Genomic DNA, 24,445 nt, shown 5'->3' with positions numbered 1-24,445 from the left:
AGTTTCCCCCTTCCCAGAAACATATACAGCAGAGGACTGCCTGGTCTGGCCTCTGTGAGGGGAGATGCACCCAACTCTTGAGAGACTTGAGACTTCAGGGAGTGGGGAGGCTTGTTAGGGTGGGTGGGGTGAAGACATCCTTTTGGAGACAGGAGTGGGAGGAGGAATGGGATGAAGAACTGCCGGAGGGAAAAAGATGGAAAAGTACTACTTCCCAGAGGCTGATACTTCCTGATGAGCTGACATCTAGAAGCCCCTAAGCACATCTCATTTACCTTCTTCCTTCAGACGCAGAAGCATAGCTTTTATTTAGCTCTTATTTAAGTCCATCAAGAGCTAACGTCAAACAGCATTTCTTTATGGGCAAACTCTTCCTGAGCTGGTACTGAGATTTTCTGATAGTATGTCACAGAACCAAAGATTCTGTGGAGATCTTAAGATCTTAAGGAAATCTTAAGAGTTGGTTAACCTAAGATTTCCTAAGAAATCCATAGAGGGGTGACTTTTTGCAAAGTATGTTGATGAATTTGATGTAAAGGACTCGGAGTTTGCCACACAGGGACCTAGTCACATGCTGTCATATACCCTAAGATCTATAAAGGTCTGCCAGTTCTCCCAGCAGCTAAGCACTGAAGAAAGACCAAAACCCATCCACCTTTGATATGTTTAGGAATGAAGCAAAAATTGAGGTTATACATGCCTGCTCAATGAAATTCACCCTCGAAAGGTGCTAGCTCAAGCTGTCATTCTGACGGGTTGGAAGCAGGATGCTACAGAGTACAAAGAAGCTTGTGCCTGGAACTTGCTGTGGCCATGAACTGGAGCAGAACAACCTGAGGTAGATGGGAATGTAAAGATTTGACCGGACAATGTTCCATGACATGGAGCAACTCTGTTCCTATGACAACAGGACAAGCTCTCCATCCCCAAAGTCAAGGGTATGATGTGCATGACTTCCAACCCCACAAGCCAGACTGCATTTAATAATGAAATAACTTTCTTCTCTCTCTCTTTTTCTGAGAAAGGGTTTCTACCTGTAGTCCTGGCTGTCCTAGAACTACTTCTATACATCAGCTTGGCTTCCTACTCACAGAGATCCAACTGCCTCTGCCACTTGAGTGCTGAGATTAAAGGTGTAGGCCACCACCACCCAGCTAAAAATAAACTTCCAATAGATTGCTTTTCCTTATAATGTATACCTACACACAATCTCTTTAAATGTATCGATGCATTCCCACTAGAAAACTAGAGTGCTATGTTCTAAATGTGCTTAAACTTCCAGGATGCCAGCCAATTTATGTAACAAGGATTCCTAACATCTGCAGGGCCCAACCGAACATTAGAAGCAGCAGGAACAACCTTAGCTCTTTGTTTACTATTATCACGTCCTTCCATTCATTCACTCAGTTCTTCCTGCAACAAACACTAAGTATCTACTGTGTACCAAGGCACCGAAGACATGGCCATTATATTCCACAGAGGAAGAAGATAAAACAAAAGAAAACAAAGAGAGAAAAAGAAGAAAACGAAGAGAAACAAACATTGGTAAATCTCATTAAGAAACAAGCAGGATGAACCCTGGACTTGAAGGAAGAAAACAAGTTGTGTGCTGGTTATTACCTGTCAAAGCCTCCCTGCATGGGGTTTTTGTTCTGCCCTGGAACTGAATTCATCTTTATACCAAGCCTGTGAATTTTATGTGCATGTGTGTATACATGTGTGTTCATGTATGTGTGGAGGCCAGGTGAGCCTTGGCTGTTATTCCCTAGGCACCATCTACCTTGTTTTTTGAGACAGGCCCATCTGGCTTGCTACCTGGCTGGCTAGCGAGTCTAGGGTCTCCCGTCTCTACTTTTCCAGCACGGAAGGAATTACAGGCACGCATCCCCAAGTCTGGCTATGATGATCAGGTTCTGCAACTTGAACTCAGGTCTGCTTGCAGGATAAGCACTTGAAGACCAAGATATTTCTCCAGCTCAGACCCTACATTTGAAAGGATAGTTTTCAACTTTCTTTTTTTTTTTTTGGAGCTGGGGACCAAACCCAGGGCCGTGCGCTTGCTAGGTAAGCGCTCTACCACTGAGCTAAATCCCCAACCCCAGTTTTCAACATTCTAAATGTTCATTTCACTAGAGAAGATCTCTGAGAATTACAGAAATACTAGTTTTTCTTTTCTATTACTTTCAGCTAAAATGCATATTTACCTTATAAACGGAATAATACGTTTGGGGGACAGACACTGATAAGACCAATTAGTGGCAAAGTATTCTTTACTGTATTAAAAAACAAAATAAGACACTAACACACTTGTTTTCTCCCTCCTCTTCTCTTTCCTGTATTAAGTAGTTTAAATGAAATGACACACTGAAGGTAATAACCTTCCACTAGTCTTATTTTAAAGTTTTATCTCACAGCAAACAACAGTGAAGGTCAGTAAGCCAATGAAATCCAAGAAAAGAAACTGTACCGAGTGTAGAGTGCCGTTGCTGGTCACGGCCGGAGGGCGGGCCCACCGCTCATTTTCCAGTTCCTCCATCACCTGGTTCATGGCACTCTTTAACCACGTATCTACAGAAACCCCAATCTGCTTCAGTAGGTCTAGCCGAGCCTCAGCTTTCAATTTAATGATCTAAGAAAACAGCAAACAAACAAAGTTGGATCTCAAGGCAATTTTCCCTCACACTGATTAAATTATTTCTAACCTATTAACAATCTTGATATTTATCAATTGTTATATATTAATTTTTCATCTATAGAAGAGAGAACATGAACACAAGCATATAAGGCAAATGGCGTACTTATATCTTATTGATTCGGGGTTGCTGGAGATTGGATTCAGGTCCTATGCATGTGACACGCTATCCCCCAGATGTACCTGCTGAACCTTGTATTGCATCAAGACCACAGTACTGATGACACATAAAACAAAACTCGACTAAGAATTGATGAGAATACCACAAAACCTTCCTTTTGCTGTTAAGAATGTGGTTTAGAACATGTTGAGGTCCAGCATCTTCAGGAGCCTTCTAAGCTAACCCTGGGATTTTGCTTTTCCTTCATAAGCTACTGTTAATGGTCTGTGAACCTGTTATCCTCTTGTTTTAAAATGCTATGACTCTGGACTAGGACTGTTTTATTCTTAAAACAAAATACTTATTAATTTAGTATAAATATGTGTTTGAGTATATGTATGTGCACCACATGACTGGAGCATGAAGAAGAAACAAAAGGGTATTCAATCCCTTGGAACTAGGTACACATAGTTTTGGGACAACATGTAGGTGCTGGGATTGAACCTGGATCCTCTACAAGAGAAGTTAAGCACAACTGAACAATCTGCCTAGCTCCAACTGAATTCTGAGTAATAATCTGGAATATGATAGTTTTGACACTTTGAAATAGTCTTTTCTGTCTTTCTATAGCCCCTGTGCTACTACATGACTACACACTCCAACAAACCATAGGTTCTCATGCATGGCTGACGCCAGTCACTGATGGGCAATGCTTCATGCAGTGTGAGGCCGGTCAGTGCAAACATCCTTTCTATGGTTCTTCTAATGATTTTCTTTTCTTGGGCAGCTATTCACACCTTTCCTTCTGTTTATGAGACAGTCTGTACAGATCCAGTAATAATGAGGGAGGCATTAAACACCAAGCTGCTCAGGTATTTACTTTTTTGACACAACTGAGCCTCCTTAGCACTGAGCTATTCTCTTAACATGTGTTTAGGAATCTTTGACTGAATTCCTACATAAAAGCACTTCTACTGCTCTTCCAAGGAGAAATTTTTACTTTGAACTTTAGGTGAAATTAATCTTGAAAGACTGTCATTCAATGGCATGGACGTAAAGTATTTTTTTTAATAATAATGCTATTAACATTTCTTTTTAACAATATCCACACTTTCCTGCATAGCCTTTAAGAACTTTGTTTTTGACTTGGCTGCCACAAGTGATTGTTAATTAAGTCCTTTTGATTTTAAATTAAATCATGATGAAGCTGCCAGAAAAACTTGAAATTGAGAATAGAGTTGCTCTTCACTAAATTCAAGACACACAGTAACTGCCTCTTTTGTGGACTCTGTTCCTAAACCATAGGCAAGTATCCATAAAATGACAGAAGCACAACCACAACCATACATTTGGGTACTCACATCAGTACACACACACACACACACACACACACACACACACACACACACACACACAGCATTCATGGGAATCATACATATAAGTCAAGAAATATTCAGTATATTTTATTTCCTCAACATTAAGTTGTCTAGTTTGCATTAAGATTTATTTATTTATTGATCGATACAGGGTCTCATATAGTTCAATCTGGCCACAAACTTGAACTTCTTATCCTTTTGCTTTTCCAAAGTACTAGGCTTACAGACACATCTTATTGTGTTAAATGTATACAGCATAAAAATTTCCATGATGACCATTTTTCTATTCTTGAGATTATAATACAATTAAAACATTTCCCCCCAAATTTCTTCTAATTCCTCCCACAGATCCCTTGTCCTCTTTGACAGCCATGGTGTCTTTCTTCATTAACTATTGTTACATGTATATATGTATATACATATACTCTTTTAAAAATGCAGTCTAATGGGCATTAAATATATTAACATTGTTGTGCAACAATTACACCGGCTACCTCCAGATTTCTTTCATCATACACAACTAAAACTAGGGGCTAGAGAGATGGCTCAATAGTCAAGAACACTCTTCCAGAGGTCTAGAGTTCAATTCCTAGTAACCACATAGTAGCTTACAACCTTCTGTAATGGGAACTAATGCCCTCTTCTAGTATACAGATATACATGTTGACAAAACACACCCATATAAAAATGAATCATTAAAAATATTTTTGAAACCCCAAAATTCAATACACTAAATAACAGCTTCTCATTCTCCTCCCTTGTCTTTATAATTATTATCTGACTTTCTATCTCTTTGCTTTTAACTATTCTAGGTATACCCACACAGTATTTGCCTGCGACTGTCACCCTCTGATTACTGTTTGGAATATGTTCTTCCATTTATTTATTTATTTATTTATTTATTTATTTATTTATTTATTTATTTATTTATTTATTTTTGGTTCTTTTTTTCGGACTGGGGACCGAACCCAGGGCCTTGCGCTTCCTAGGTAAGCGCTCTACCACTGAGCTAAATCCCCAGCCCCCCATCTATTTATTTTTAATCTATTGTCGTCTTTGGATTTAAAATGTTTCTAAGAGCATATGGTTGAGTCATTTTTAAAAGATTTTATTTATTTTTTATTTTGTGTGTATGAACGTTTTGCCTGCATGCATGTGTGTGTACCACATGTGTGCCTACTGTTTCCAGAGGTCAGGAGGGCACTGGATTTCCTGGATCTGGAGTTACAGAGAGTTGTAAGCTACCCAATCCAAGTTCTTTACAAGAGTAGCAAGTGCTCCTAACTCTAGACCCTATATAATTTTTAAAAACCCATTCTGCTGAATTGTCCTTTGGTTAAAGAATTTAATACACTTACATTTAAAGTCACTAATATACTACTTCTTCCAGCCTGCTATTTGTTTTGTATATGCTGATAGCTTTTATTCTTCCCTTCCTGACACAGTTTTCTTTTGATTTTAGTTTTTTTTAAAGCTTTATCTATTATAATAATGTATGTGTGTGTGTCTTTATAAGTTCATGTGCACCGCAGGCATGCCGGAGTTCCCAAGAAGCCAGAAGAGAGCATCAGATTCCCTAAAACCAGAGTTACAGGTGATTTTGAGCCACTATGTAGGAGAGGTGGGAGCCAAATCTAGTCCCCTGCAAGAAAGGTAAGCACTCTTAGCTGCTGAGCCATCTCTCCAGCCCAAAGCTGGTTTTAATTTTTGTAGTGAGATGTTTTGATTCCTTTCTCATTTTCTTTACAAGTATGTGTATACATATATATTTCAGGTATATGTTTATAGGAAATTATATTTACTATCTTAAGCTATAACACTCAATTATTAATTTGTAATTATATAGGTTAGAGGATTAATGTTTATGTGTGCACATGTGCATGTGGGTGACAAATGGCATTTCAAAAAATTCAAATACTTAGAAACTAGGGTAAGCCAGGCTTAGTAGCACATGTCTTTAATCCCAGCACCCAGGAGGCAGAGGCAGGTGGATCTCTGAGTTTGAGGCCAGCCTGATCTACAGAGCAGGTACCAGGACAGCTAGGGCTACAGAGAGAAAACTTGTCTTGAAAAATCCATCTAAACAAACAGAAAACCCCAAACAACCAAAAAACAAACAAACAAACAAACAAACAAAAACAGTGTAAAAATACTATTACTCATGTTTTACTTAAACAACTGTCTCATTCAAAATTGTTTTTTTTTTTTTTCAAGATAGGTTTTCTCTATGTAGCCATGGTTGCCTCAAACTCAGAGAGATCTGCCTGCCTCTGCCTCCTGAGTGCTAGGATTAAAGGTGTGCATCACCAAGTCTGGCTCATCCTAATTTTTAATTAGAGACTGAGGAGTACCACAGCTAATAAAAATATTCTTGTGAGAATTGTAGAAATCATAGCAATGTAAAAACGGTTTATTGTGAAATTCTTTTTCTAAGAATCTGGTACACAGGAAGCACTCATTAAATTGCCTAATTAATCAATATGACTTTGCCTCAACTTAACGAGCCAAGAATTAATCAATGACTACAGAATCCTTGGTCTCTGTATTTACATTTTCAATTTCTTCCCACTGAAAAAGTTTCTTTCATCTATTACAGCATACTACAACAGTGCTTACTCTAACTAGCAATAAAAATGAATGGAGCCATAAGAGACTAGACAGAGCAGATTAATAAACAAGGGAGGGAAGGAACCATTTATGTTGGCAGGAAATATGAAGAAAGTACAAGGGTACAATAAAATTTTAACCAGTGTTTTTCCTTTTGATGAAGTATTTATAATAAAACAAACAGCAACAATAATGCTAATAATAATATGAGCTAGAAAAAAGGAGGAACAGAGAAATGATTACTGTCAGTTTCTCTGAAGAGCTCAGTGATTTAGTCTATCTAAAAATTCCAATAGGACAATCCTGCAACTGCCGCCCTAATAAAATATGCCTCCCATCTGCCAACTAATTTTAGCCTGGCTATTTTTGATTATCCAATAAGCAGAAACTAAGTGAGAGCTCATTTGAAGACAATTTTACCGATATTTAAAATTAAGATAATAGATATGATACTATGGTTCTATATTTTTAGTAAGAAAATTATCTTTGAGAAAAAAGACTTAACTGCTTATGTCAGGAACGGTAAGACATTGTGTTGTGTATGGAGACAAAGTTTGGAGCAGAGACTGAAGGAACGGCCATTCAGAGCCTGCCCCACCTGGGGATCCAGCCCATATTGCTGAACAATATTGCTGAAGCCAAGAAGTGCATGCTGACAGGAACCTGATATAGTTGTCTCCTGAGAGGCTCTGCCAGAGCATGACAAATACAGGGGTGGATGCTCGCAGCCAACCATTGAACTGAGAATGGGTCCCCATTGGAGGAGTTAGAGAAAGGATTAAAGGATCTGAAGGGGTTTGCAACCCCATAGAAAGAACAACAATACCAATCAACCAGAGCTCTCAGGGACTAAACTACCACCCAAAGAGTACACAGGGACAGATCCATGGCTCAAGCCGCATATGTAGCAGAGGATGGGCCTTGTTGGGCATCAATGGAAGGAGAAGTCCTTGGTTCTGCCAAGGCTTGATGCCCCAGTGTAGGGGATCAAGGCAGAGAAGTGGGAAGGGGTGGGTGGTTGGGTGGAGTAACACCCTCATAGAAGAAAGGAGTGAGGGATGGGACAAGGGGATTTATGGACATGAAACTGGGAAAGGGGAGAACATTTGAAATGTAAATAAAAATATCCAATAAAAATTTTTAGTTAAAAAAAAAAGACATTGTGTTGTGGAAATCCCTCTTAATGTTTTAGTTTTAAGTTAACCAATAGTGAGTTTGGCATACTAATAGGAACAATAGGTCATTTTCTCTAAATAGAGACTGCGTGACCTTTTATTGTTACACTAAGGGTGAAGAGGAACAGTCTGGAGGAGTTAAGGTACTAGAGGCCAGGGGACCATGGGGGAGTCTGGAAATGAAAATATAAAGACATACCTTCAGAAACATTTTGAGATTTGTCTCATAGTCATTCTAGTTTTATTAATGTTTCATTCACAGTGTAAAAGCAACAAGTACAACTCTTGTTCACTGTAAGCCACTGTTTACACTGTTTACTGCTCTGCGACTGCCTGCCAACAGTATTTGGCCAGCACCTTAACGTAGAGAGGTTCTAGACCCTGGGTCTAGAGAGGAAAGGGCTATTCGTTGGACACTTTGCTGTCCTTGATACGGAGGTTTGAGGTCAGACTGTAACAGGTAAAATGTGGAGGTGGTTACAGAGACAAATGACAAGTCTTCTCTGACTCAGATCACCTCCATGGGACTATGCTCAAAACATGTTTACATTCTCTGTGCTTGCTAAACCCCTGAGGCACTTTCTTAAGACTTTTAAAGGGGTATTTGAAAGTCACCAGTTTAGATGAACAGTCAACTAGTACAAGAATTCCTTATTTGAACGCCCTAATAGATGTTGGCCCAGAATCTGTGTGTGACATTATGTATGTTTCTGTGCATGTGTTATATGGGTGCATACATGTGGAGGTCAGACATCAATGTTGGGTATCTTTCTTAATTTATCTCTATACTATTATATTTTTATTATTCTTTTTAAATAATAATTATTTATTTTTCGTACATGAGTACATCAAAGGTATCTTCAGATATACCAGAAGAGTGCATCGGATCCTATTACGGATGGTTGTAAGGCACCATGTAGTTTTTGGGAATTGAACTCAGGACCTCTGAAGAGCAGTCAGTGCTCTAACTGCTGAGCCATCTCTCCAGCCCTATTCATATTATTCTTTTTATTTTTTATTTTTTCCGGAGCTGAGAACCGAACCCAGGGCCTTGCGCTTCTCAGGCAAGTGCCCTACCACTGAGCTAAATCCCCAACCCCCATATTATTCTTACTACTACTATTTCTCCTCCTCCTTTTCTTCTTTGAGGCAAGGTCTCACTCTGTAGCCCCAGCTGGTCTAGATCCTGAGATCTAGACCAGCTGGCCTTGAACTCAAAGAAATCTACTTCTTTCTGCTTCCTGAATGCTGGGTTTAAAAGGCAAGCATAACCATACACATAACACATTATTATTACCACTTTTTTTTTTTTTTTTTTTTTTTTTTTTTTTAAGAAAAGGCCCTTTCACTGAACCTAGCTCACTGATTTGGTCAGAATGACCAGCCAGTGAGCTCTATGGATCTGTTTGTCTCTACCTCCCCAGAGATGGTAATTACATGGGGACTTGGGACTGAGCTCAGGTCCTCTTGCTTGCATGGTAAACACTTTAGTTATTGAGCCATCTCTCCAGTCCTCACTCAGAATATTTTCTCTAATTACAATGCTACATTATATTCCCTATGGTCTATATAGCTATTAAAAAGAAAACATTTCCTAATCTCAAACTCAAGTCTTCCAATTTTTGGTTCAAATTCTGCCAGCTGGGTCTGCATGGTTTAGAGCATCCACTGGAGACCTTGAGCAGCACCTCCAGAGGAGAGCGCTGTTACAATCAGGGCAAGCTAAGACAAGGACATGAGGACAAGCTGGATAAAATAGTCCACGACTCCAAGTGGGGCTTTATTGTGCTACAGGATGGTGGTCATTTAAACACTCATTTTTGACTAAGACATACATCTGTGCTACCTCCTCCACTGTGACACCTTATGTACTACTTACCGACTACAACTCAGTCTGAGCTCCCCCTCTGCCCTGATAGCCCCTCCTTCAGAGTTCCTCTGGCTCTGTGTTTTTTGATGTTCCATACCCCTGGCTTTATGCCTTTCAAACAAGAACACAATGTTGGTTTGTTGTTGTTTAAGTCTTTCTTCATTACTCTTCAATATGTGTGCACAGGCCCTCAGTGACCTGGCTCCACAGGATTAGTGGTTTATCTCCTTTCTATAATCACATTTTCTTCTGGTATCTTTACACCATCGTAGCCAGCTGCTAAAGTCCCATGCACACTACTACATCATTCCTTCTCATTTCAACTTCCCTCTTCTAGGGGAGAGAGTATTCGTTATGGGCATCCTTTTTGTGGAAAAGGTTTCATACTTATACAACCCTAAAAAGGTCCTAAGACTCCAAAAAAGATCAAAACCCATAATTACATGGTCTTTTTTTTTTTTTCTTAACCAAATCTTCGCTTATTCTCCTGGATCTAGGGACTCATCCCATACAAAGATATTCTTACCATTTGAACATGCCTGTTATCAATTTCTCTACCATTAATTTGATTGACTTATTTTTTTTTTAATTAACTTGAGTATTTCTTATATACATTTCGAGTGTTATTCCCTTTCCTGGTTTCCGGGCAAACATCCCCCTCCCACCTCCCCTTCCTTATGGGTGTTCCCCTCCCCACCCTCCCCCCATTGCCGCCCTCCCCCCAACAGTCTAGTTCACTGGGGGTTCAGTCTTAGCAGGACCCAGGGCTTCCCCTTCCACTGGTGCTCTTACTAGGATATTCATTGCTACCTATGGGGTCAGAGTCCAGGGTCAGTCCATGTATAGTCTTTAGGTAGTGGCTTAGTCCCTGGAAGCTCTGTTTGCTTGGCATTGTTGTACATATGGGGTCTCGAGCCCTTCAAGCTCTTCCAGTTCTTTCTCTGATTCCTTCAACGGGGGTCCTATTCTCAGTTCAGTGGTTTGCTGCTGGCATTCGCCTCTGTATTTGCTGTATTCTGGCTGTGTCTCTCAGGAGCGATCTACATCCGGCTCCTGTCGGTCTGCACTTCTTTGCTTCATCCATCTTGTCTATATGGGTGGCTGTATATGTATGGGCCACATGTGGGGCAGGCTCTGAATGGGTGTTACTTCAGTCTCTGTTTTAATCTTTGCCTCTCTATTCCCTGCCAAGGGTATTCTTGTTCCCCTTTTAAAGAAGGAGTGAAGCATTCACATTTTGATCATCCTTCTTGAGTTTCATTTGTTCTAGGCATCTAGGGTAATTCAAGCATTTGGGCTAATAGCCACTTATCAATGAGTGCATACCATGTGTGTTTTTCTGTGATTGGGTTAGCTCACTCAGGATGATATTTTCCAGTTCCAACCATTTGCCTACGAATTTCATAAAGTCATTGTTTTTGATAACTGAGTAATATTCCATTGTGTAGATGTACCACATTTTCTGTATCCATTCCTCTGTTGAAGGGCATCTGGGTTCTTCCCAGCTTCTGGCTATTATAAATAAGGCTGCGATGAACATAGTGGAGCACGTGTCTTTTTTATATGTTGGGGTATCTTTTGGGTATATGCCCAAGAGAGGTATAGCTGGATCCTCAGGCAGTTCAATGTCCAATTTTCTGAGGAACCTCCAGACTGATTTCCAGAATGGTTGTACCAGTCTGCAACCCCACCAACAATGGAGGAGTGTTCCTCTTTCTCCGCATCCTCGCCAGCATTTGCTGTCACCTGAGTTTTTGATCTTAGCCATTCTCACTGGCGTGAGGTGAAATCTCAGGGTTGTTTTGATTTGCATTTCCCTTATGACTAAAGATGTTGAACATTTCTTTAGGTGTTTCTCAGCCATTCGGCATTCCTCAGCTGTGAATTGTTTGTTTAGCTCTGAACCCCATTTTTTAATAGGGTTACTTGTCTTCCTGTGGTCTAACTTCTTGAATTCTTTGTATATTTTGGATATAAGGCCTCTATCTGTTGTAGGATTGGTAAAGATCTTTTCCCAATCTGTTGGTTGCCGTTTTGTCCTAACCACAGTGTCCTTTGCCTTACAGAAGCTTTGCAGTTTTATGAGATCCCATTTGTTGATTCTTGATCTTAGAACATAAGCCATTGGTGTTTTGTTCAGGAAATTTTTTCCAGTGCCCATGTGTTCCAGATGCTTCCCTAGTTTTTCTTCTATTCGTTTGAGTGTGTCTGGTTTGACGTGGAGGTCCTTGATCCACTTGGACTTAAGCTTTGTACAGGGTGATAAGCATGGATCGATCTGCATTCTTCTACATGTTGACCTCCAGTTGAACCAGCACCATTTGCTGAAAATGTTATCTTTTTTCCATTGGATGGTTTTGGCTCCTTTCTCAAAAATCAAGTGACCATAGGTGTGTGGGTTCATTTCTCGGTCTTCAATTCTGTTCCATTGGTCTATCTGTCTGTCTCTGTACCAATACCATGCAGTTTTTATGACTATTGCTCTGTAATACTGCTTGAGTTCAGGGATAGTGATTCCCCCTGAAGTCCTTTTATTGTTGAGGATAGTTTTAGCTATCCTGGGTTTTTTGTTATTCCAGATGAATTTGCAAATTGTTCTGTCTAACTCTTTGCAGAATTGGATTGGTATTTTGATGGGGATTGCATTGAATCTGTAGATCGCTTTTGGTAAAATGGCCATTTTTACTATATTAATCCTGCCAATCCATGAGCATGGGAGATCTTTCCATCCTCTGAGGTCTTCTTCAATTTCTTTCTTCAGTGTCTTGAAGTTCTTATTGTACAAATCTTTTACTTGCTTGGTTAAAGTCACACCGAGGTACTTTATATTATTTGGGTCTATTATGAAGGGTGTCGTTTCCCTAATTTCTTTCTCGGCTAGTTTCTCTTTTGTGTAGAGGAAGGCTACTGATTTATTTGAGTTAATTTTATACCCAGCCACTTTGCTGAAGTTGTTTATCAGCTTTAGTAGTTCTCTGGTGGAACTTTTGGAATCACTTAAATATACTATCAATCATCTGCAAATAGTGATATTTTGACTTCTTCTTTTCCGATCTGTATCCCCTTGACCTCCTTTTGTTGTCTGATTGCTCTGGCTAGAACTTCAAGAACTATATTGAATAAGTAGGGAGAGAGTGGGCAGCCTTGTCTAGTCCCTGATTTTAGTGGGATTGCTTCAAGTTTCTCTCCATTTAGTTTAATGTTAGCAACTGGTTTACTGTATATGGCTTTTACTATGTTTAGGTATGGGCCTTGAATTCCTATTCTTTCCAGGACTTTTATCATGAAGGGGTGTTGAATTTTGTCAAATGCTTTCTCAGCATCTAATGAAATGATCATGTGGTTTTGTTCTTTCAGTTTGTTTATATAATGGATCACGTTGATGGTTTTCCGTATATTAAACCATCCCTGCATGCCTGGGATGAAGCCTACTTGATCATGGTGGATGATTGTTTTGATGTGCTCTTGAATTCAGTTTGCCAGAATTTTATTGAGTATTTTTGCGTCGATATTCATAAGGGAAATTGGTCTGAAGTTCTCTTTCTTTGTTGTGTCTTTGTGTGGTTTAGGTATAAGAGTAATTGTGGCTTCGTAGAAGGAATTCGGTAGGGCTCCATCTGTTTCAATTTTGTGGAATAGTTTGGATAATATTGGTATGAGGTCTTCTCTGAAGGTCTGATAGAATTCTGCACTAAACCCGTCTGGACCTGGGCTCTTTTTGGTTGGGAGACCTTTAATGACTGCTTCTATTTCCTTAGGAGTTATGCGGTTGTTTAACTGGTTTATCTGTTCCTGATTTAACTTCGGTACCTGGTATCTGTCTAGGAAATTGTCCATTTTCTGCAGATTTTCAAGTTTTGTTGAATATAGGCTTTTATACTAAGATCTGATGATTTTTTGAATTTCCTCTGAATCTGTAGTTATGTCTCCCTTTTCATTTCTGATTTTGTTAATTTGGACACACTCTCTATGTCCTCTCGTTAGTCTGACTAAGGGTTTATCTATCTTGTTGATTTTCTCAAAGAACCAACTTTTGGTTCTGTTGATTCTTTCTATGGTCCTTTTTGTTTCTACTTGGTTGATTTCAGCTCTGAGTTTGATTATTTCCTGCCTTCTACTCCTCCTGGGTGTATTTGCTTCTTTTTGTTCTAGAGCTTTTAGGTGTGCTGTCAAGCTGCTGACATATGCTCTTTCCTGTTTCTTTCTGCAGGCACTCAGCGCTATGAGTTTTCCTCTTAGCACAGCTTTCATTGTGTCCCATAAGTTTGGGTATGTTGTACCTTCATTTTCATTAAATTCTAAAAAGTCTTTAATTTCTTTCTTTATTGCTTCCTTGACCATGTTATCATTGAGTAGAGCATTGTTCAATTTCCACGTATATGTGGGCATTCTTCCCTTATTGTTATTGAAGACCAGTTTTAGGCCGTGGTGGTCCGATAGCATGCATGGGATTATTTCTATCTTTCTGTACCTGTTGAGGCCCGTTTTTTTGACCAATTATATGGTCAATTTTGGAGAAAGTACCATGAGGAGCTGAGAAGAAGGTATATCCTTTTGCTTAGGATAGAATGTTCTATAAATATCCGTTAAGTCCATTTGGCTCATGACTTCTCTTAGTCTGTCTACGTCTCTGTTTAATTTCTGTTTCCATGATCTGTCCATTGATGAGAGTGGGGTGTTGAAATCTCCTACTATTATTATGTGAGGTGCAATGTGTGTTTTGAGCTTTAGTAAGGTTTCTTTTACATATGTAGGTGCCCTTGTATTTGGGGCATAGATATTTAGGATTGAGAGTTCATCTTGGTGGATTTTTCCTTTGATGAATATGAAGTGTCCTTCCTTATCTTTTTTGATGACTTTTAGTTGGAAATTGATTTTATTTGATATTAGAATGGCTACTCCAGCTTGCTTCTTCCGACCATTTGCTTGGAAAGTTGTTTTCCAGCCTTTTACTCTGAAGTGTGTTTCCTGTAGGCAGAAGAATGCAGGGTCCTCTTTGCGTATCCAGTTTGTTAATCTATGTCTTTTTATTGGAGAGTTGAGGCCATTGATGTTGAGAGATATTAAGGAATAGTGATTATTGCTTCCTGTTATATTCATATTTGGATGTGAGGTTATGTTTGTGTGCTTCTCTTCTCATTGTTTTGTTGCCAAAACGATTAGTTTCTTGCTTCTTCTAGGGTATAGCTTGCCTCCTTATGTTGGGCTTTACCATTTATTATCCTTTGTAGTGCTGGATTTGTAGAAAGATATTGTGTAAATTTGGTTTTGTCATGGAATATCTTGGTTTCTCCATCTATGTTAATTGAGAGTTTTGCTGGATACAGTAACCTGGGCTGGCATTTGTGTTCTCTTAGGGTCTGTATGACATCAGTCCAGGATCTTCTGGCCTTCATAGTTTCTGGAGAAAAGTCTGGTGTGATTCTGATAGGTCTGCCTTTATATGTTACTTGACCTTTTTCCCTTACTGCTTTTAATATTCTTTCTTTATTTTGTGCGTTTGGTGTTTTGACTATTATGTGACGGGAGGTGTTTCTTTTCTGGTCCAATCTATTTGGAGTTCTGTAGGCTTCTTGTATGCCTATGGGTATCTCTTTTTTTAGTTTAGGGAAGTTTTCTTCTATGATTTTGTTGAAGATATTTACTGGTCCTTTGAGCTGGGAATCTTCACTCTCTTCTATACCTATTATCCTTAGGTTTGATCTTCTCATTGAATCCTGGATTTCCTGTATGTTTTGGACCAGTAGCTTTTTCCGCTTTACATTATCTTTGACAGTTGAGTCAATGATTTCTATGGAATCTTCTGCTCCTGAGATCCTCTCTTCTATCTCTTGTATTCTGTTGGTGAAGCTCGTATCTACAGCTCCTTGTCTCTTCTTTTGGTTTTCTATATCCAGGGTTGTTTCCATGTGTTCTTTCTTGATTGCTTCTATTTCCATTTTTAATTCCTTCAGCTGTTTGATTGTGTTTTCCTAGAATTCTTTCACGGACTTTTGTGACTCCTCTCTATGGGCTTCTACTTGTTTATTTATGCTTTCCTGGAATTCTTTCAGGGATTTTTGTGACTCCTCTCTATGGGCTTCTACTTGTTTATTTATGATTTCCTGGAATTCTTTCAGGGATTTTTGCGATTCTTCTCTGTAGGCTTCTACTTGTTCTCTAAGGGAGTTCTTCACGTCTTTCTTGAAATCCTCCAGCATCATGATCAAATATGATTTTGAAACTAGATCTTGCTTTTCTGGTGTGTTTGGATATTCCATGTTTGTTTTGATGGGAGAATTGGGCTCCGATGGTGCCATGTAGTCTTGGTTTCTGTTGCTTGGGTTCCTGCGCTTGCCTCTCGCCATCAGATTATCTCTAGTGTTGCTTTGTTCTGCTATTTCTGACAGTGGCTAGACTGTCCTATAAGCCTGTGTGTCAGGAGTGTTGTAGACCTGTTTTCCTGTTTTCTTTCAGCCTGTTATGGGGACAGAGTGTTCTGCTTTCGGGCGTGTAGTTTTTCCTCTCTACAGGTCTTCAGCTGTTCCTGTGGGCCTGTGTCTTGAGTTTACCAGGCAGGTCATTTGCAGCAGAAAAGTTGGTCTTACCTGTGGTCCCAAGGCTCAAGTTTGCTCGAGGGGTGCTGCCCACGAGCTCTCTGTGGCAGCAGCAACCAGGAAGATATGCGCCGCCGTTTCCGGGAGCTTCAGTGCACCAGGGTTCCAGATGGCGTTTGGTGTTTTCCTCTGGAATCAGTAATGTGTGCAGCGTGCAGTCTCTTCTGGTTTCCCAGGCGTGTCTGCCTCTCTGAAGGTTTAGCTCTCCCTCCCACGGGATTTGGGTGCAGAGAACTGTTTATCCGGTCTGTTCCTTCAGATTCCGGCGGTGTCTCAGGCGCAGGGGTCCTGCCGCTCCTGGGCCCTCCCCCACGGGAACCCAGAGGCCTTATACAGTTTCCTCTTGGGCCAGGGATGTGGGCAGGGGTGGGCAGTGTTGGTGGTCTCTTCCGCTCTGCAGCCTCAGGAGTGCCCACCTGACCAGGCGGTGAGGTCTCTCTCCCACGGGGTCTGGGAGCAGAGAGCTGCTGCGGGCCGGGATCCGCAGGTGTGGGACTCCCGGTAAACACAGGGAGTGCCCGGTCCTAGAGGAATTCTGCCTCTGTGTGTCCCGAGTTCACCAGGCAGGTCACTTGCAGCAGAAAAGTTGGTCTTACCTGTGGTCCCAAGGCTCAAGTTTGCTCTCGGGGTGCTGCCCACAAGCTCTCTGCGGCGGCAGCAACCAGGAAGCTGATTGACTTATTTAATGCTATGTGAAAACTTTAAAATCAACGTAAGCATTGTGGCCTCGCTTTTGCTCTTTAATGTTTCACGACTGTGGATCTTTGCAGTGGTTTCAGAGTTTTTGTTCTAAGTGCTACAGGTACACAGAAATACGACTGTGGACATGAAGATGGCTCATTGTTTTCAGTTTAATACCCATGTAGAAGCTCATTTCAAAGGCTCATTTCACAACTGTAACACTGTGCCTGGAACTGAGTGACACACTACAGTTGACGGCTGTCCTGCTGTCTTACCTCAGCTTTACGGATATTTTCTCTAGCTTCATCTATTTTCTGTTCCAGCTCTGCTCGGCTCTGTTCTGATACAGCAACTCCATGGCATTCTAGTTCATTTAGAACCTATCAAAGAAAATAAAGATTTTTGTTTTCATGTTCTTTCCTTGAGTATTTACATAATTCCAGAGGGTTCAGTGGCTAAAGCAATAATTACTTTAAAATTTTTTATTTCATTAATTTTTAAAAATTGAGAGTTGCAAAACAAGGAAGAGTCCTTGTCTTAGCCTTCCCTGATGATAACGACTTATAAAAGCATGCAGTAACAGCACCCTCCTCTGGAGGTGCAGCTCAAGGTCTCCAGTGGATCCTCTGAACCATAGCAGAACAGAGCCTTAAGTTTACTGTGGTTTCTTGTGTCCTGCCGTACTGCACACGGCACCAGGGTTGACCTGCCTTTCCATGGCTCATAAGCTGGTGCCTCCCCAGTTCTGGTTTTGCACGATAAGGCCACAATTAAGTGAAAGTTGGGATTCTGTGAACACTAGCTCTGTGATGCTGTGATGCTCATCTGATAACAGAGATGGCAGTGACGAAACCCACAGGACAGTAAGGTTGACAGTGAGGACACGCTGGGTAAAGTAGTCCACAACTCCAGGTGGACTTCATTGTGCTACAGAATTGTGGGCATTTAAACACTCACTGTTTGCTTATCCATTTTCCATGTAATATTTTGGACCTAAGGCTAACAGGAGATGGAGAGTAAAAAGAAAGTCAAGAAATTGATAATACAATCTATATTCCTTATTTTCATCACATAATTGTGACATGGATAGCTTGAATTTTAAAAATGGATAGATGTTGAGTTTTTTTGTTTTTTTTTTTTTTAAACAGGATGTTATGAAGTGTAGGCTATTTTCGAAACAGATCTCATTCTTTTTAAAGCATACACCCAACAGTTCAACAACATTGCACTTATACTACTGCTTCTGGGACTTTTAAAATTCTTTTTTTTTCTTTTTTCTTTTTTTCGGAGCTGGGGACCGAACCCAGGGCCTTGCGCTTGCTAGGCAAGCGCTCTACCACTGAGCTAAATCCCCAACCCCTTAAACTTCTTTTAAAACAGCAAATGGCACTACACAAAGAACTTGTCTAATGACTCTTTGAAAACACAAATGTGTGCAGAGATAATCTCTTGTGCACTGTGTAAAAGCATTCATCTGTCAGTAAAAAGCTGATTGACCAATGAACTGAGGCAGGATTAGAAGGTGAGACATCGAGCAGAGAAAGAGAGGAATTCTGGGATTGAGTCAGGCAGGGAGATGGACACAGAGGAAGGTGGTTGCATGAAACAGGACCAGGTTACCAGCCACGTGGCGGGACTCAGAATAATAATAATTAAGTTATGAGCTAGTAGCAGAACAGGCCAAAACTTACGGTCTAAGCATTTATTTATAAATACAATTAAGTCTCAGAGTTGTTGTTTTGGGGAACTTATGTGCGGGTGGGAAAGCCCTCGGCTACTAAAGAGATACTTGTACATATTGCTTGTTCACTGGTTTGCTGTATTGGTGATCAAGTCAACTGCCTTGCACAAGTAAGCAGGAGTTCTCTTAGGAAGCTGGACTTCTATATTTTAATATGAGTAGACATGGCCAAATATATATATTCTACATTTTAATGCAAAATTTTGAAAATGATTGAATTTTTATGGCTTTACAGAAAGCATAGTTTCATGTGCTACTGTCCACCTGTATTTCTGTGATATCAGGCACACACACATGGTGCACATGCAAACACAAATAAAAATAAAATTCAACTCTTTGACTCTATTTGAAATCTCATAGAAGGCTTCTGTGACAACCTCTCTCTCCCACCTTCATCCTTCAACCCTCCAAAAAGAAACGGTGTAGACAAGAAGTCATTGAAGAGAAGTGTTAAAAACTGAGAGCTTTTTAAGAGCTGAAGTACAGCTCTTCACAGTTGATGGCTTCTGGTGTGGTGGGGGTGGACGGCTGACCACTAGGAGTATGATTATTCTCTGTTGAATATATGGGTAATGCAAATTAGACTTGGTATTTTCTTTTTTCATTCTTCTTTTCTTTGGAGGAGGTGGACCTGAGAAGACTGAGAAGTGAATGTGATCAGGGTACATTAGGTGAAGCTCCCAAATAAATAGTAAGAAGATTGGGTTGGAAGAAACCTATCTGCAATCTGACTTCAGCTGCACACAGCCAGTGAGTGCTATCATACTTACCCGCTGCTGATGAACAATATTTTTGTGCTCACGTGCCACACGAGTGGCCCATTTTCGAGCCTCCTTATTTAGACTGTGTTCTTCTGTGGTACCAGTTTCTGATTCTAATTGTCGACTCTACAACACAAGAGAGAACAGAAAGAGAAGGACTGTTATCTCCACTGTAACTTTTTCCACTCTGTAGCTGGACCAGAGGGTCTTTCCTTAATCAGCACTGACAATGCAAGGCATGTCCTACTACTGTGGGAAGCAAGGCCTCACTTCACAGAAAATCAGTATGAGATAGCTACACAGAGATTAGTAGCCTTGGAGGCCACTGAGGATGAACCAATCCCTTATGGTCAGCTTTGGGCCCCACCTTCTTTTTCTTTGGTAATGCTGGAAAGGTATCAATTTTGCTACTCTTTATCAGTGAAGAACTTATCAGGAAGTTCTTAACCTTCCTAATGCAATTCCTCAAGTTGTGGTGACCCCCAACCATAAAATTATTTTCACTGCTACTTCATAACTGTGATTTTTGCTACTGTTATGAATCGTAATGTAAGTATTTGTTTTCTGATAGTCTTAGGCAACCCCTGTGAAAAGATCATTCAAGCCCCCAGAGAGTAGACACAACACATAGGTTGAGAACCACTGTAAAGTTTCCTTGTCAAAAGAATGAAATATCTCTGGCCGGGTGGAGACAGGCATTCTGATCTGCATCAAGAATCAGAACATTGCACACATACTGTTTTCTCCCTTGAGTGAATCCAGCTGGGCCTGTCAATCACCTGGCCGCAGTTCGCTACTAAGGAATTCACCTGAAGACATGCAAAGAAGAGGGGAAGAATAATCCCCTTAATGAGCTAATGCACTTACCTTTTCCAGAAACTCCACTTAGAGCGGCAGATTGAAAAAGTTCTGTCACGTAGTACTATGGAGACTGCCTGCCTTTTTTAGTTACTCTGAAAGCCTGAATACACACCCACTGAATCGCATATATGGAGGCCAGAGGGAAACTTGCAAGAGTTGGTTCTCTCCTTCTACTACATGGGTCCAGAAGATTGAACTCATATGGTTAGGCTTAATGACAAATGCCGTTATCCACTGAGCCACCTCACTGGCTCTGTTCTAGGTTTTCTCACTTGTCCTCTGAACCGCCCACAGCTCCTCCCCAGATTTCAGCCATGCAGTCACGTGTACTATCTGTCTATCATGTGTGCTAGCCTCCATTGCTGGACCTGCCTGTTTTCTTACCTTAACTTGAAAGCCTTTTCTTTCTCTTCTGTCTTACTCCACTCAGCAGCTACCTTGCTACTTGCCTACCTTGGTGTCTTTTTCCCCCTCAAACACTAATACACTTGTCCTTGAGATTCCTTATCATCTATTTCTAAATTTTGACAGGCTCTCTTTATGCAGTCCTGGATGTTCTACTCACTTTGTAGGCCACGCTGCTTCTAAATTTTTAAAATTGAGGTTGATAACTCAAAAGGGGGAACCCTAAATTCTCTAACAATAAGAACACAAGACTAGGAAGACAATGCGGAAGCATGAGTGACTACAGGTCTGCCTGGGCAAAATAGCCAACAAGACCCAGACTCCCAAACAAGTGGAACAAATGAAATACAATGAAAAAATTGTGTATTTTAAGAAAAATATCTGGGTCTTTATAGGTCATAATATTCCAAGCACTTGTGCATGTTCACAATTTCATAGTTCTGTAATTTAAAATGCTTTGCAAAGTGTTGTTACAATAGTACCTGTGACCTTTCTAAAACTCGACAAATTCTAATGAAGTAAATTTTTTAATCAATAAAATCTGACAAATTAATTTGTGACCTGTGACCCTCCTCTTTCCTTTTATCCTTTTGGGTCTGAGTTACTTAGGATGATATTTTCTAGTTGATTGCAAAACTCATGATGTCCTCATTCTTAATAGCTAAATAGTATTCCATTGTGTAAACTAACCACATTTTATGTATCTATTCTTCACTTGTGGAACATCTGGGCTGTTTTCAGCTTCTGGCTATTACAAATAAGGCTGCTATGGACATCGTGGAACATTTGACCCTGTGGCATGTAGGACATCTTTTGGGTATATGCCCAAGAGTGGTATAGCTAAGTACTCAGGTAGATTTGTTTTCAATTTTCTGAGGAACCTCCAGATTGATTTCCAGAGTGGTTGTACTAGTTTGCAATCCCAGTAGCAATGGAGGAGTGTTCCTCTTTCTCCACACCCTTGCCAACATCTGCAAGTTTTTGATCTTAGCTATTCTGATTGGTGTGAGGTGGAATCCTCCAAGTTAAAGGCTGGTCTGCACTACATATAGTGCAAACAATACCTGAGCATGAAAGAAATAAAACAAACCCCAAACAAACCCCTACCACGACCAAAAATCTTGTCTCTGAGATTCTCTAGGACACAGAGCATGGTTATGGAGCAGCCTAAGAAGGGGCTTAGGAGCACAATCATAAGCGAGGCAAGAGTGAACTTGTGAAGTGTCAACATATTAAGTCATCTGTGCAAAGTTCTGAAGAACCAACCATATGGTAGGCTTCCTAGGAAAGACAAATAGGCCCCTTTGAAAGGCCGAAGAGATGAGAACAACCCCTTTAAACACTGAAGTTTCTAGAAAATGATACCTGTTCTCTTAAAAGTCAGCCTTTCATTGTTGGACACAGTGCAGTGCCTGTGCTCATATACTTGAGGGCAACATCTATTTACTTGACAGGAAGACTTGCCACAAATTCTCTTATCACTATCATCCTGGTTCATGAGAAAGTGCTAAATGCAACAAAGTTTCCATCAGAACAAAAAGCTGTCCCTCATGTTACAAGTTCTCAGCTAGGTGGCTGTGGCACATGCCTTTAATCCTAGCATTCAAGAGGCAGAGGCTAGTCTTTAATTTTTAGTAAACCTCCTACTTCTGCCTCCTGTGGTTTGGAATTATAAGTGTGGGCCAACACACCTGACTTTAGAGAGGCTTTTGGTTTGTAGGTATCATCTAAGAAATTGTAATATGAGGATATACAGAACACTTTAGAAATCAAAATGGTATATGGAAATATAGACAAGAAAGTCTCCTTTCAGAGTTGACCATGAATCAGCTATTGAGTTATTAAACCAGATAACTTGCCATTGGTTGGTGGCATTTGTAATCACATGATTGTTAGTACTACAATTCCCAATTGATGGTAGTAATGAATAAAAATAAACTTGACTTTAAAAGTTCATTTTAGTGGCTGGGAAGATAGCTCAGTGGGTAAATGCTTGCCTTGCAAGCATGAGGGCCTGAGTTTAAACACTAGACTCAGTTACAGGCACACATGTACATGCATACACAATTGTACTAGAACACACACACACACACACACACACACGCACTCACACACATACGCACATTCTTTTTGTATAGTATTCTAAAACATAAGTCATTGTAATATATTAAGATAACTTGAAGTTTTGTTAGTATGAAATAAATTATGTTAAACAACAAGTTTCAGTGATGGAAAAATGGCTAGGTCATTAAAAAACTCTGCTTTTCCAGACCAGAGTTCATTTCCCAGCACCCACATAGGGCAGCTATAACTTCTGATTCAGAGAATCCAACATTATGGTCTCCTTGGGGAGATACACATGCTCATGGGTAGCCACACACAAGTAGAAATAAATCTATGAGTGGGGGAGGAGAGGAATGAGCAACTCTAAGCCTCAAGAGAGCACTTGCTTTCAAACTCTGTCAGCTCCAGCACTTGCTGACTGACTTTAAACAAACTTCCTCAACTTTAGAGCAAGGATACAAAATTGCATCTAAAATAGAGTTGTTAAAAAAGATTAAATAAGTTAATAATAAGATATACAACTAGGGGGTTGGGGATTTAGCTCAGTGGTAGAGCGCTTGCCTAGGAAGCACAAGTTCGGTCCCCAGCTCCAAAAAAAAGAACCAAAAAAAAAAAAAAAAAAAAAAGATATACAACTAGAAAAATGTCTAGCATGAAGTAATGTTCAGAGCATGTCATCCATTAATTTTTATTATTTTTCAATTACAGTTATATTGTTTCTTGATACCTACATGATAAACTTTAGCTCATCATCAAGATTTAATCCATAACTAGGGGGGTTGGGGATTTAGCTCAGTGGCAGAGCGCTTGCCTAGGAAGCGCAAGGCCCTGGGTTCGGTCCCCAGCTCCAAAAAAAAAAAAAAAAAAAAAAAAAAAGAAAAAGAAATTAATCCATAACTAGGGCCTGTGAGATGGTTCAGGGGTAAGGGCACTTGCCATCAAGCCTGATGACCTGAGTTTGACTCCTGGGACCCACATAAACGGAGGAGAGAATTAACTCACAACCTGTCCTTTAACTTTTATATTAGTAAATAAACATTTAAAAGAAGATTTGCTTAAAAAAAGAATCTAAAGAACAAATTAAGAATTTATAATGGATAAAAGCTTTAAGTATATATTTTATCAAAGTAGATATATGAAGGTCTGGTAAGCTCATGAAAACACTCAACAGCTACTCATCAAGTAAATAGAAACCAAAACTGCCATAAAATACTATTTTATAACCACAAGAATGGCTAAAATCAAAGAGATGGGCTAGTGTATAGCTCAGCAGCAGAATGCTTCCCTAGTACACATAAAGCCTTTAGTTTGACCTCTAGCTTTGTGAAATGAACAACAAAAATAGAAAGACAACACAGATATTTGTAATGATATGGAGAAGCAAGAGCCTTCATATAAAACTAGGGGAGACAAAAATTGGTGCAGATACTTTGGCAAACAGCTCAGCATTTTTCTAAAAATCATTTAAACATAAACTGTTAATGACCCAGTAACCCTAGGCATATTGGTAGCCTTA

At 40.0% G+C, this 24,445-nt stretch overlaps 1 protein-coding gene across 9 annotated transcripts in view; it reads right to left on the bottom strand.

Annotated features, from left to right (window-relative positions):
* The window catches only part of Fchsd2 (FCH and double SH3 domains 2), a 320,482-nt gene that overhangs the window by 24,724 nt on the left and 271,313 nt on the right, over positions 1–24,445 (bottom strand). For 7 of the 9 annotated variants that reach the window (XM_087558787.1, XM_087558816.1, XM_087558798.1 and 4 more), the window contains 3 exon segments: positions 19,609–19,725; positions 17,373–17,477; positions 2,468–2,629 (listed from right to left, as the gene is read on the bottom strand). In XM_087558787.1, the coding sequence (XP_087414913.1) occupies positions 2,468–2,629; positions 17,373–17,477; positions 19,609–19,725 (384 nt within the window). 9 annotated transcript variants of the gene reach the window in all.

The sequence above is a fragment of the Rattus norvegicus genome, chromosome 1 (genome assembly GCF_021556685.1).
Source record: "Rattus norvegicus strain SHRSP/BbbUtx chromosome 1, alternate assembly SHRSP_T2T, whole genome shotgun sequence".
Lineage (NCBI taxonomy): Eukaryota > Metazoa > Chordata > Mammalia > Rodentia > Muridae > Rattus > Rattus norvegicus.
This window is presented reverse-complemented; position numbering and strand designations above follow the sequence as displayed.